This window comes from Patella vulgata, chromosome 5, assembly GCF_932274485.2.
Source record: "Patella vulgata chromosome 5, xgPatVulg1.2, whole genome shotgun sequence".
Classification (NCBI taxonomy): Eukaryota; Metazoa; Mollusca; class Gastropoda; family Patellidae; genus Patella; species Patella vulgata.
In genome coordinates, this window is record NC_065883.2 from 78,075,821 (window position 1) to 78,090,328 (window position 14,508).

General features: G+C 35.3%; 1 protein-coding gene across 2 annotated transcripts in view; it reads right to left on the bottom strand.

Moving 5' to 3' along the window:
• LOC126821703 (KAT8 regulatory NSL complex subunit 2) overlaps positions 1-14,508 on the bottom strand; it is a 23,452-nt gene continuing 8,944 nt past the window's right edge. For both annotated transcript variants that reach the window (XM_050550194.2, XM_050550192.1), the window contains exons 3-9: positions 8,613-8,806; positions 6,631-6,745; positions 5,851-6,014; positions 4,782-4,873; positions 2,731-2,884; positions 752-900; positions 1-376 (exon numbers count right to left, since the gene is read on the bottom strand). In XM_050550194.2, coding sequence (XP_050406151.1) covers positions 230-376; positions 752-900; positions 2,731-2,884; positions 4,782-4,873; positions 5,851-6,014; positions 6,631-6,745; positions 8,613-8,806 — 1,015 coding nt within the window. In that variant the 3' untranslated portion in view covers positions 1-229. The remainder of the gene's footprint in view (positions 377-751; positions 901-2,730; positions 2,885-4,781; positions 4,874-5,850; positions 6,015-6,630; positions 6,746-8,612; positions 8,807-14,508) is intronic.

A 14,508-nucleotide genomic window follows, 5' to 3' on the forward strand; every position in this document is an offset into this window, starting at 1 on the left:
TACAATATATGTACAAGAACTTTTAATCTCGGGAATTCAGCTATCCAATAGCATGTCAATAACGACAGCCCACACTACAACGTCTGGCATGTTTATTTCTTCAAGCAGACACCCACTTCCCATCTTTCCTCCATTTTCTGTAACATTTAGAAACAGGATGGCAAATATAAGACTTTTTTCTTTCCACAAAGACAGCCATCAACAAAATGATTGTAATTTTAACTACGAATCAAGATGTATCCATCAATTCTGGTTTGATATGGTCAGGTGTCATGTTATATATTTCTGGTCTATCAAATTCTCCAGTAGCGCTGAGCGTACTGTCCGTACTGGCGTCTGTCTGTTCTCGTACATCAACAGGTTCCAACTCTTCTTCCTGTAAAAATAACATAAATTATATTTCACTTTTAATATCGACAAAATCTCTATTTATTAGATGAAATGAAATGGGGGTTTGTTTACCTTCCTACTTTTCTGTGTCAACAAATGAAGACCTCATGTAGTAATTTTAGACTATTTACCTGTAGTATGTAGACTATTTACCCGTAGCAGACTATTTACCCGTAGTAGACTATGTACCTGTACATGTAGACTATTTAACAGTATTATGTAGACTATTTACCTGTAGTAGACTGTACCTGTAGTAAGTACATGTAGACTATTTACCTATAGTAGACTATTTACCTGTTGTAAGTAGACTATTTACCTGTTGTAAGTAGACTATTTACCTGTAATAAGTAGACTATTTTACCTGTTGTATTTGATGATTTGTGGTGTCTATGATGGTATAATGTAGATGACAGCGTGGATCATCATCTATAGGTACTACAGGAACACCACATCCTCCATGAGCGAAACTACACGGTCGATACAACACCTGGTTGGTATCGTGTAAAATATCTGAATATATGTCAAGGATTGTAATACAATATATACTTTAATTATAAACATGGAGGGTAATAATATAAAACCTGTCAACTTGAATATTATATACATCAAGGATTTTAAAAGGGCATTATGTAAGAAAAAACGTACATTATACAAGAGGTAAATCTGCCTATTGCAGGTCTTTCTTTAGGCCTGAAATGTTATCTAAATTATTAACAAGACATTAACTTATCAAGCCATAATCAACTCTTGATGGCATCGGATTTCTCCGATATTAAATAGATTAGAACAGTTCAGCCATATTTTGATTTAAGCTAAAAATGGAGGAGCGAGACTTAGCTTTGAACAACCAGTATGGTGGTTGAAATTATTGCACAAGTCTTGTCAAACCTTCAAAGGCTAATATCTTCGCTCACAATAGAGTAATTTGAATGAAATTTTCAAATTATTCATTTTACATTATCTATTTTCGAACTATTATAGCAAGAATGGCTAGCTCTTTATCTAAATCTTACATACTGTATCTTTAAGATAGCCTTGATTTTAAAGGGTCATCATGGAAGGTTTAGATAAAGAGCTGACACCTTTCTCGCTATATAGTATTTCAATGGTTGTAGTTTTGACAAGATGTGTGTATTGAATGTAACCACCTTACTGGTAATTTGAGTCTTAGACTTGCTTCTCCATTTTTAAATTAAATGTTTAAATGGCAGAACTTTTCTACTTAAAATCGGAGCCATCGGATGGCATGGAGAGTTGATTATGGTCTTGTTGCGTCATAAATGTCTACTTAATAATTTATAAAACATTTCAGACCTAAAGAAAGACCTGCAATTTATGAAACCATGAATAACTTAATTACATGAAGTTATTGATCTTCAGAACTATTTCCCATACACATAACTAATCACTATCGCTTAATATCAGATCACTAATTCTTCTTATCAAAACAGGGAGAACTTTCTTAGGGGAGAAATTTTTTCAATTTGTTCATTAAGGTTTTTTTTTGGCTTTCCTCTAAAATACAAACAATAGAGAGAGAGGGAGAAATGGGGTTTAACGTCCACTCGACACAAACTAGGTCATTTCGGGATTAACATATGGTTTAATTTTATTTACATAATTCGCTTGCGCGTAGGGGTCTTTAGCAGTGGGAGGAAACCGGAAGAACCGGAGAAAACCCACAAGGTTGGACAGGCGACCCTACTCCTTGCCACGTACAACCGGGGATTCGAAACCACGCCAGTCGACTCAATGACAGACTTTATGATACAGCGCGCGCACGCTAACCATTCAGCCATCCAACCCCCCAAAATACAAACAATAACGACTGGATGATGACAGATGTTTAAAACTACAGTGCGTGTTATAAAGCTCATCGCTAGGGTTTGGGGTTAGGGTCTTTAGCAGTGGTAGGAACCTAACAAAAAACCCAGGAGATTGGAAAGTTAACCTTCCCAATTGTTGCTTACAAACTTGGGAGGGAGAGAGAGAAATGGCGTTTAACGTCCACTCAACTCAAACTAGGTCATTTCGGGACAAACACATGGTTCAATTTTTTTTCAATAATACGCACTGGGTGGAAACCGGAGGATACGGAAAAACCCACAAGGTTGGACAGGCGACCCTACTCCTTGTTACGTACAGCCGGGAAATTGAAACCAAACCAGTTGACTCAATGACAGACCTTATGATACAGCGTGCACGTGCTAACCATTGTGCCATTCAACCACCCCAAGAAATTGTGGACAACGGACACATTGAGGCAATAACAATATATGACCACATTTCCATTTGGGCGTATATATAAATGTAAGAATAATAACTGATAGAGAAGGATACGTTTAAAACAGTATTTAGATAACGGAACAGATCTCTCTAAACATTTCATGCCATCTTCTAGTCCTTGACACTTGGGATAAATCTGGGTTTTAAAACCAACACCTTCCGACACCGCCACACGACGAACATTGGATTTACGATGTAAAATGGCCTCCTGGTCATCAAATAAAAAGAAAGATAGAGAAATTATTATTTACATAATATTTGTCAACTTTAAGGCAAGTATATTAAAATATAGACAAATTCTCTAGGTTGTCCTGGCTGGCCTTTGACCAAATCCTAGGCTGACCTTAAAAATATCTTTGTTTCGCCAAACCCGACCCACAATCGAGGAGAAGGGTCGGTAGGTCGGGGTTTTTTTTCAGATTTTTTTTTAAAGAGCTAATTTGACAGCTTGATAATTTTCTGGGGGGAAACATTCGTCTTTTTTTATTGTCAAACAAATCAATGAGTATGACATCGGGATTTTTCATGATGCACGACTCCGAGACTCGCACACGATTTGCCACGAACTCTAAGTGTGAAACCCCTTCAACACGTTTTTAACGATCGTGCCTTCATTTTTCTCAAAAACGGATATTGAAAATATCTTCGTCATGTTTAAAACGACGCCCCACAGACATAGAGGCAGAATCATTTCGTGGGAATGGACGTGCTTTCGTCTGCAACCATTTTGTTGAGAAGCGACACCTATGACGCTTTCGTCTTGATCAACCAGTTTCAATAATGAATCAAACCATAGCCATAGTAAAGGGAAATAACTCTCGTGATATATTTCAGGTTGACACACAAAATAAAATAAAAAGATCGCGGAAAAGTGCAATAAAATAATTTAAGTCGGGGGTGGTTTTAGTTAGTCGGTCGCGTTAGGCGAAACAAAGATATTTTTAAGGTCAGCCCTATATACTAAACTTAGGTTGTCTGTTTACAGTTAGCTCTGCTTGAAAACAGACACTGCGCTGGCTGACCAACACTTTTAGTCAAAAACACTAAGAATACTTTGAGAATTTTGTTAAAGTACTTATTCAGCTTCCATTTAAAGGAATTGAATAGGTTTATTTAGTCTAGGTGTATGACAGATGTGAAACGGTGTAGAACTGCTTTACTAAACAGCATTCTGAACATCTGAGACACACTACCTGCGGAGAAGTATCTCAGACACATATCCATATCACGTGATCTACACATCACAGGTCATGACATTGACGTCAATGGGTCATGAGATCAACAACACGTTAAATTGTAAACAATAGGTTTATCTTCAGCATTGTGTCCTTTGCACCCATGAAGACTATATAATTCGTACAGTCCCAACGAATTCTCTCTTCTTCCAGCTCATAGAATTGACGTTGTCTTCAATGACAGCATCTGCGAATGGTTGGCACTATTTTGTGCGTCGGTCGTGTCTATTTCAGATATACACAATCAATTCTGTTGATTTTTTTTGCGTTGTGATTGACTAATAGTGAATCTATTTGAGTTCTAAAACAAATATTTTAAACTTTAACGCAAATTTAGAAAATAACCAAATTCTGGCTGGGATTACTGAGCAAAATGGCCATTCCCTGTATACGTGCGAAAAAAAAGCTAGCCACCAATTAATTTTCGTACGTAGTATACTAATTGTTGGACATGGAAGCCATAATGGGGAGATGATCTATACTCAAAGTAGATGGATCTCTGTGTGTATCAGCCTACAAATTTTCAATTCATTATATTTGAATGGAATTGAACCACTGAACTCATATTCCTATTAATATTGTAGTTGACAAGAGACTCAAAATCCTCAAATAAGTTTTGCAGATTTTAATATAAAACTGGCTACATCTGTTTCAACACAGCAGTGAGGATACAAGCTGTTTTTACCAATGCAGTGGTTTCGTCTCATTGAACCGGGCAGTAGTATAAGCTTCTACAAAACATACTGAGTAACTTTCCTATAAATTCTACCAGGTACTAGACATTACCATAGTAACTGGTATAGATTATATTTACTAGACAGTACCATAGAAACTGGTATAGATTGTAAAATAAAAAGATATGCATCAAACCTTTCCGTATCTATTATGGTATCTTTTGTACGCCTTCAATTTATCGTATTTTTTTCGTAGATATGGATCTGCTTTATAAGCTTTAAGTCCACCTACAAAATAAAATATAAATATTCAATAATACATAATAATATCAAGACATGAAACCTTACAAATATCAGTCAATAAATAAACCAGTTAGATATTAGACATAAAACCAGTTAGATATTAGACATAAAACCAGTTAGATATTAGAGATATTAGACATAAAACCAGTTAGATATTAGAGATATTAGACATAAAACAGTTTGATATTAGACATAAAACCAGTTAGATATTAGACATAAAACCAGTTAGATATTAGAGATATTAGACATAAAACCAGTTAGATATTAGAGATATTAGACATAAAACCAGTTAGATATTAGAGATATTAGATATTAGAGATATTAGAGATAAAACCAGTTAGATATTAGAGATATTAGACATAAAACAGTTTGATATTAGACATATTAGACATAAAACCAGTTAGATATTAGACATAAAACCAGTTAGATATTAGAGATATTAGACATAAAACAGTTAGATATTAGACATATTAGACATAAAACCAGTTAGATATTAGACATAAAGAGAGAGAGAGAGAGATGGGGTTTAACGTCCACTCGACACAAACTATGTCATTTCGGGACTAACATATGGTTTAATTTTATTTCAATAATTCGCTTACGCGCAGGGGTCTTTAGCAGTGGGAGGAAACTGGAGGACCCGGAGAAAACCCACGAGGTTGGACAGGCAACCCTACTTCTTGTCACGTACAACCGGGATTCGAAACCACGCCAGTTGACTCAATGACAGGCCTTATGATACGGCACGCACATGCTAACCACTCGGCCATCCAACCCCCCATCAGACATAAAACCAGTTAGATATCAGACATAATACCAGTTCCCCGGTAGATATCAGACATAAAACCAGTTAGATATCAGACAGACAATATAGCATGATCGATCGACAAACTCAAAAGATGCTTTAAATTCATCTTACCTAGTGAATCTTTCTCCCGTTTCTGTGTATGTATATATCTTACCTAGTGAATCTTTCTCCTGTTTGTGTGTATGTATATATCTTCGTCTTTGTTCCTTCATCACATGTTGTAAACGTTTAAACTGGTCAATATATAACGACTGTAGTTTGATTAACTTATCACGTAAAATCAACGTCACTTCTTCTGCTGTATATACACCAGCGTGTCTGTAATATGGGAAATATCAAAATTTCAGGGCGTTAGGTAAGATAAGATATAGAGCTGACAGTTCTTGTTATAATGGTTAAAAAAAGAGATAATGAAAACAGAAAATACTGAAAATTTCAGTCATATTACTTCACTCTGAGCCGAGATATTAGCCATTGAATTTTAGGCTCGTCTTGGTTCTCATTACTGACGTTGGTATGATAACAAACAAAGTCTCGATTAACCATTTTTACGTTAAATTATCCATCACTAAATGTCTTCAAATCCAATAAATATCGTAGGCTAACAAAGGCATCGAGAGTTGATTATGGCTTGGAAAAGTTAATTAATGTCTAATTAATAATCTAGATAACATTTCAGGTTGAAAGAAAGACCTGTAATAGGCAGACTTAGCTCTTGCATAATGCATGTTTAAGCATTTTAAAATTTATCCCCAGAACTTGCAGACTTCCATTTCACGTACTCATACTCCAGATATATTCTAATCAATATATATTGGAGCTATGAAGAAATTAAAAATCTTTGTTAAACTTGACAAAATTATTGGAATTATTGATTTTTTTGATAAATGATAATTCAAATGAGATAATCTACATTTAAAGACAATAATCTTACTTGAGGACATCTTCTTGTTCACTGTCAATACTTTCTGCATCGCTGTCACCATCACCACGCCATGTTCCATCTATTAAACAACCCTCAACATCAGATTCATCAGAACTCGCATAATCTAACAGATATAACATGAACATACATCAGAACTCGCATAATTTATCAAATATAATATAAACACTAGCGTAATCCATCAGATATAACATACATCAGACCATGTGTAATCTATCAGATATAACATACATCAGAACTAGCATAATCCATCAGATATTACATAAACACTAGCGTAATCCCGCTATCAGAGATATAACATAAACACACATCAGAACAAGCGTAATCCATCAGATATAACATAAACACTCATCAGAACAAGCGTAATCCATCAGATATAACATAAACACTCATCAGAACAAGCGTAATCTATCAGATATAACATAAATAAACACACTTCTAGATTCGAAGATAGGTTGCCAGGCAACGAAACATACGCCCACAGCAGCTAAATCGTCCGGGCAGTCAACAAGAGTTGTCGCATATTTTTACTTTTTTCGGTAATGAAACATCTATAATACACTAAAATCTGATTAAGAGCAACAACTGAGAAAACAATTAGAATTTGTTTGGTTTTTATAAAGTTCTGAACCATGCTAACGTTTTGTATACAAAACTTTTAATATCATGGATTTAGCTGTTCCAAGACATAAAAATTCATTGAAAATCAATATACTTGTTCCTCTCAAGATCTTAAACTCTGTGTAGCAATCTGAAGTCAATCGGATGATAACTTTAGCCTTTAGAGCGTCACAAGATTTTGCAAAGTGATCAAGGGCCATAACTTTGGCAGTAATTATCGGAAATCAATAGGATTCTTCGTCTCATGATCCTAAACACTGTGTATAAATTCAAGGTCAATCGGATATTAACTTTGGCCTCTAGAGTGTCCACAAGATTTTTCAAAGTGATTAAGGGCCATAACTCTGGCAGTAATTATCAAAAATCGGTGAAAATCAATAGGCTTCTTCGTCTCATGACATTAAACACTGTGTATAAATTTAAAGTCAATCGGATATTAACTTTAGCCTTTAAAGCCTCCACAAGATTTTTCAAAGTGATCAAGGGCTATAACTCTGGCATTAATTACCGTAAATCGATGAAAATCAATAGGCTTCTTCGTCTCATGACCTTAAACACTGTGTATAAATTTAAAGTCAATCTGATATTAACTTTGGCCTCTAGAGTGTCCACAAGATTTTTCAAAGTGATCAAGGGCCATAACTCTGGCAGTAATTATCGGAAATTGCTAAAAAATCAATAGGCTTCTTCGTCTCATGACCTTAAACACTGTGTATGAATTCAAAGTCAATCGGATATTAACTTTGGCCTCTAGAGCGTCCACAAGATTTTTTAAAGTGATCAAGGGCCATAACTCTGGTAGTAATTATCGGAAATCGCTGAAAATCAATAGGCTTCTTCGTCTCATGACGAATATACGACCACATTTAAATGTGGGCGTATAAAAAACCCATACAGGTTAGGATATCCTCTCACAATACATACAATTCTTTGAATCCTTAGCTTTGAATCATGCATGTCAAATATTTTCTGCCTACTTTAGAGCAGATATCTGAAGCAATGGACCAAGAAATCAAACTCTAGTCATTGCTGTACTTTGAGAAAAACAATCAGAGTGAAATTAGGACTAGATAAGGGAATGAAACACTGCGAAATGAAATGAAATGAAATGAAATGGGGTTTAACATCCTACTGTTCTGCTCCTAAACTTGGCTAATGAAGACGGGCATACGCCATACAGTGTGCTACGTGCACTCCAATGTGTACACGATACATCCGTCCTGCATCACTGACAAAGGGAAACCACGCTGGAAAATCTGGATGAAGAAACACTGCGAGGGAGTATGACTTCAGTGAAATTTATTTGAATCATTGATATTATCATAAACAGATATATCAGCATGTTAACTTACCGAGTATTCTATTCGCGATACTGTCTGCTGGTAGTCTTGATTTATTTTTATTATTATCTTTTATATTATCAACTAAAGGACTGGACGACTGTGATAACTCTACTAATAAACTTTCTGATGTATCCGCAGGTTGATGTCTTGCTAAATGTTTTTGTCGAACTAAATTCGCTCTCCTTGCATGTTCCATACAATACCTGAAAACATACCACAAAAAAATATCAATTAACACGTTATCTTCCAGACTGCCCCAACCCGTGCTATGTAGCGCTCCTTAGACTCCTCATAAACTGCCCAGTAACCTGCATAGCTGTGGCCGCACACAACCCATTAAATAGACAGAGAATCTTCTTAGGTTCTTTTTGTTGAATAAGCAGATTGTTTGTACTCTAATAGATCGGGTGGAGGTTAACCCTGCAATAACTAGACAATTTCGATAGTATCGCACTATTTTGCTATTTTATGCCAGTTTTAGATGAAAACATATGAGTTGGATTTCTGTGCAATAGCGCAGGTGTCAATGTTACAAGTCATTTATAACATCCTTACACCCTCTGTGATTAAACATACTACATGTATCTAATGAACGCCCTGCTAGAAATGGGATTTAACGTCCTACTGTTCTGCTCCGAATGGGCTAATGAAGATGGGCATACACCATGCAGTGTGTTATGAGGGAATTTTGCCTGAGCAACAGCACTATGGCCACTCTTATATCGAATTCCAACTGTCAAGGTATATTTTACATGCACGCCAATGTATACCCAGGACCTCGGTTTTTCATCCCATCAGAAAAACAAAGACAGCTGTCCTTGTCAGGCCCTCCATCCTGCACCACTGACAAGGGGAAATCACAGTGCAAAATACAGATGAACTTTCTTGGCCAATGCAGGGATCGAAAAAGCAACCTCAAAGCAAGCGTCCTATTCACTTAGCCACCGTGGCTCAAAAAAATTGGAACTGCATTAAGAAATGCAACCAAGCATTTTTGTTTTACAATCATTCAAGGGACAAGTTGGATGAATCTAATTCTTTTATTGATTTATTTTGAATTTTCAAAATTGTGACTAACGTTATTTTTGTCCCACAATAAAGAAAGAAAGAGAGAAATGGGGTTTAATGTCCACACGACACAAACTAGGGCATTTTGGGACTAACATATGTTTCAATTTTATTTCAATAATTCGATTGCGCATAGGAGAAAACCCATGAAGTTGGACAGGCGACCCTACTTTTTGTCACGTACAAGTGCGCACATGCTAACCATTCGGCAATCCAAACCCTTGTCCTATAATAATTTATAGATGGCGACGACAATATACGACTACATTTACATGTGCACATTTAAAAAAGGCTTTTTAAAGTATTTTATTAGTATGCCACTAAACTGCACCCTTGGAGTGACTAAACTATTTCACGTATTTATAAACCATGTTTAAATTTAAACAGAACGATTATTTAGTCCATACCAAGCAATTATTCTAGTTGTAGGACAATCCCGTCATAAATATCTAATATACGGAAGTTATGTTTTTATTCAAGCTGTTAAAAGGAATTCATTTCCTATTAGCTGTTTCTAATTTATTAGTAGTAACCAACAAGGATGTTTTTATTTTATACGTTTTGAAATAAAAATAAATAAAGAAACATATACCCACAACAGCTATGTCGTTCGGCAGTAAACAATGGTTATCACATTATATTTCTTTCTTTTGTGGTGAGTAATGAAAGCATTTACAGTACACTAAATTCTGAATACGGGTAACAACCCATTAAGTAACTATCAGAAATCATTAGAATTTGTTTTGATTGAGGGGGATTGGACGGCCGAATGGTTAGCATCTTAAGGTCTGTCATTGAGTCCACTGGTGTGGTTTCGATTCCCCTGCTGTACGTGACAAGGAATAATTTATATTAAAGTGGCATTATAGATGATTAGAAAAAGATTTGGCAGTTCTCGATATAATAGTTTAAAAATATACAATTATAGGAAATTGTTGAAAATCAACAGACTCTAGAGTTGCCACAAGGTTTTTCAAAGTGATCAAGGTCAATAACTCTGGCAGTAATTGTTGAAAATCTGTTGAAAATCAATAGGCTTCTTTGTCTCATGATCTTACACCTTTCAAATAAATTTAAAGTCAATCGGATATAAATTAAATCTGTAGAGCGTCCAACAGCAATTGTGGACATCAGATCGCCAACGGGGGCAATATACAATCAAGTTTCAATGTGGCCATATAAAAACAGGACGAGTGAGAAACAGAATATGTTTTTTTTATATGGCCTTCTTATACAGGTACAGTAATTTAATCATAGATTAGCCCTAATAATTAAGTACTCAGGAATATGGATGTTTGTGAACATGCACATGATTAAATTACACAACTCATGTTTGTTTTTCTTTTGTTTGTTTATCAAAATTATACTTTGATTTAGGCCTATATTATACTTTGATTTAGGCCGATATTATACTTTGTATTAGACCTATATTATACTTTGATTTAGGCCTATATTATACTTTGATTTAGGCCGATATTATACTTTGTATTAGACCTATATTATACTTTGATTTAGGCCTATATTATACTTTGATTTAGGCCTATATTATACTTTGATTTAGGCCGATATTATACTTTGTATTAGACCTATATTATACTTTGATTTAGGCCTATATTATACTTTGATTTAGGCCGATATTATACTTTGTATTACACCTATATTAGGCCTATATTATACTTTGTATTAGACCTATATTATACTTTGATTTAGGCCTATATTATACTTTGTATTAGGCCTATATTATACTTTGAATAAGGCCTATATTATACTTTGAATTAAACCTATATTATTTTTGGTATTAATAGGCCTATTGGTACTGTATCAACGTGAACAGTTGATATACATTTTAAAAGTACATCTTCAGTAAAACAAATATTTACTGCTAATTTTAGACCAATATAACACATACTGTTGTAGTATGAACTTTAGTTTATAGATCTATCCAGTTACTAAATGCCTCTAAAACGAGAGAGACAGAAATGGGGTTTAATGTCCACAAACAAGGTGATTTCGGGACTAACATATGGTTCAATTTTAAACAATAATTCGCTTACGAGTAGGGGTCTTTAGTAGTGGGAGGAAACCAGAGGACCCGTAGAAAACCCACGAGGTTGTACAGAGGAACCTACTCCTTGTCACGTACAACCCGGGAATCAAAACCACGCCAGTTGACTAAATGACAGACCTTATGATACAACGCGCATGCACTAACCATTCAGCCCCCCCCCCCCCATGCCTCTGAATGATTAGTTTTAGATCCTTTACAATAAATAATGATTAATAACTGGTTGAAAAGAATATGTTTTACTAGAAATATTATTAATGATTCCTATCTATCTCTATCAACAGGAGGATCACGTGGCTAAGTGGGTAAGACGCTAGCTCGCTAGCCTGGAGGTCGGGTGTTCGATCCCTGCATTGGCCGAGAAAGTTCATCCAGATTTTCCGGCGTGGTTCTCCCTTGTCAGTGATGCAGGACGGAGGGGCTGACAAGGAAAGCTGTCTAGTCGTTCGGATGGGACGAAAAACCGAGGTCCCGTGTACACATTGGCGTGCACGTAAAAGATCCCTTGGCAGTTGGAATTCGATATAAGAGTAGGCCGTAGTGCCGCTGTCCGGGCAAAATTTCCCTCATAGCACACTGTATGGCGTATGCCCGTCTTCATTAGCCCAGGTTAGGAGCAGAAAAGTAGGACGTTAAACTCCATTTCATTTCATTTCATTTCTATCAACAGCTGGTTTATATATTAACAATTTGTTCATGGTTGTACGCTGACACATGACAGGAAATAACGAAAAGAGAGAATTAAAATATTCAATAATCAATCTAGGAATATATATTAGGTTAGATAAATTCCTTACTTTAACCCATATAATATGCATGGTTTAATGGTCGAGAGCAAGACATTAAATATACACTATGCAAGAGCTAAATCTGATTATTGCAAGTCTTTATTTAGGCCTCAGATGTCATAGAAATTATAAATTAGATCTTTATTTACACAACAAGCACAAAATTAACTCTGTAATCCCACGGATGGCTTGGATTCGGCTTGGATTTAAACATTATTGCATTGATTGATTAAATTTTTAAATGGCGTCGTAAGCAGAGATTAACCGTTACGTTGACGTCATACTCCCGGAAATTTTAGATCGAGGCTAAATGATAGTGTACAAAACAAAAGTTTGATATATACGGCCTTGACATTATGTTTAGTTGTGGTTAAAATGAGAGTTTGGATGTCGGTATTATACGCTCTTTTGTCACTTGCGTTTACAGAAAAATTATGGAAATTGATAAACATCGCAGCTAACATCATCCCAATTGAATTGCAGCCCCATTGGATCACTGTTTCCTATTTGAAATTTGTCTGCTTTGGGAGTCACGTAGGCCTACCGGTTACAGTACAAGAGTACACGCAGGCTAACAAGAAGTTGGCTATAATTATGCCTCATTGATTTGGTCCATTCCTTTCAAACTTTCGCTTCTTATCTACATGTATATATTAATAGTCTTATTTTTAATTTGAAGTAAAAATAAAGGTGATACGAATTGAATTGCAACCCGGTCTCAAACCGAATAGGCTAACGGTACCACAGCCATTGAAAATGTTACTTGATAATCGAGAGTATGTAGGTGGAGTTAATGCCTGTCAATCAAACGATCGGCCATTCTCGGAGACGGTGAAGAGTGAGTTGACTCCTATTTCTGGTCAAAAATTACAATGGTGATAACTTTGTTCAGAATAAAGTCATTTGACTGAAATTTTCAATATTTTCTTTTTTCATCATCTATTTTTGAACTGTTATAGCAAGAATGGTCAACTCTATTAAAATCTCCCATAATGTATCTTTAAAGGCTCAATACCACACTTGTTGTAACTGAATAATATGTACCAATCTTTATTCTGGTCAACAAATTGTACTATTTTACAATATTCCAATTAATTGGTGATACAAATTTCATCTTAACACACCTAATTTAAAAAATTGGAAAAATTCAACTAAATGATTTGAAAAACCTTTTCAAATGTGACTTGGATTTAAAAATATTTTTGAACCCTCTGGACAAGTAAAATAGGATGTAATGGATAATTTACACAGCAGGTAGGACACTTAAACATCTAATACTTAGAATAAGGCTATTATTTATTTACTGGAGCAGTCAAGCCAGAAAGAGTGTTATTGTCCCTTTAAGTAATATATTGATACTGCACGAGGCGGTAGCCGAATGTTGTTTCAATATATTACGCAATGTCTATAGCTCGAGACCATTAAACAACTTAAAATATAGACACTATCCCGCACATGCTTTGCAATGAAATACGTCACTCGAGTCCAGTATTTCATCTAGTATAGATAATGTACGATTGGCAAGTTGCCCGTACATCATTTGAAATAATGGTACGTCAATATCAAAGAATGACGTCACATCTGTATTTTAATTAAGGATACCATTCAATTAGCAACTTAATTCCTCTCAACAATTTATTTTTTTTTTGCATAAAATTTAAAAACTTAAAGATACATTATGGGAGATAAGATAAAGAGATGGCAGTTCTCACTATAATAGTTAAAAACTAGATAGTGTAAAGGTAATTTGCTGAAAATTTCAGTCAAATTGATCCACTATGAGCCGAGAAAGAAGCGGGTGAAATTTTTGCATAGTCTCGGTCATCATTACTAAAATCATTAATATAAACAGCAAGTCTCGATTATCCACTTTTTCTGATTTAATTATCAACGGCCGTTAGCGGCAAAGAGGAATCTAATCCAGCCAACATCGAAGGCTAGCCTTGACATCGAGAGTTTATTATGGTCTGAATAAGTTAATTAA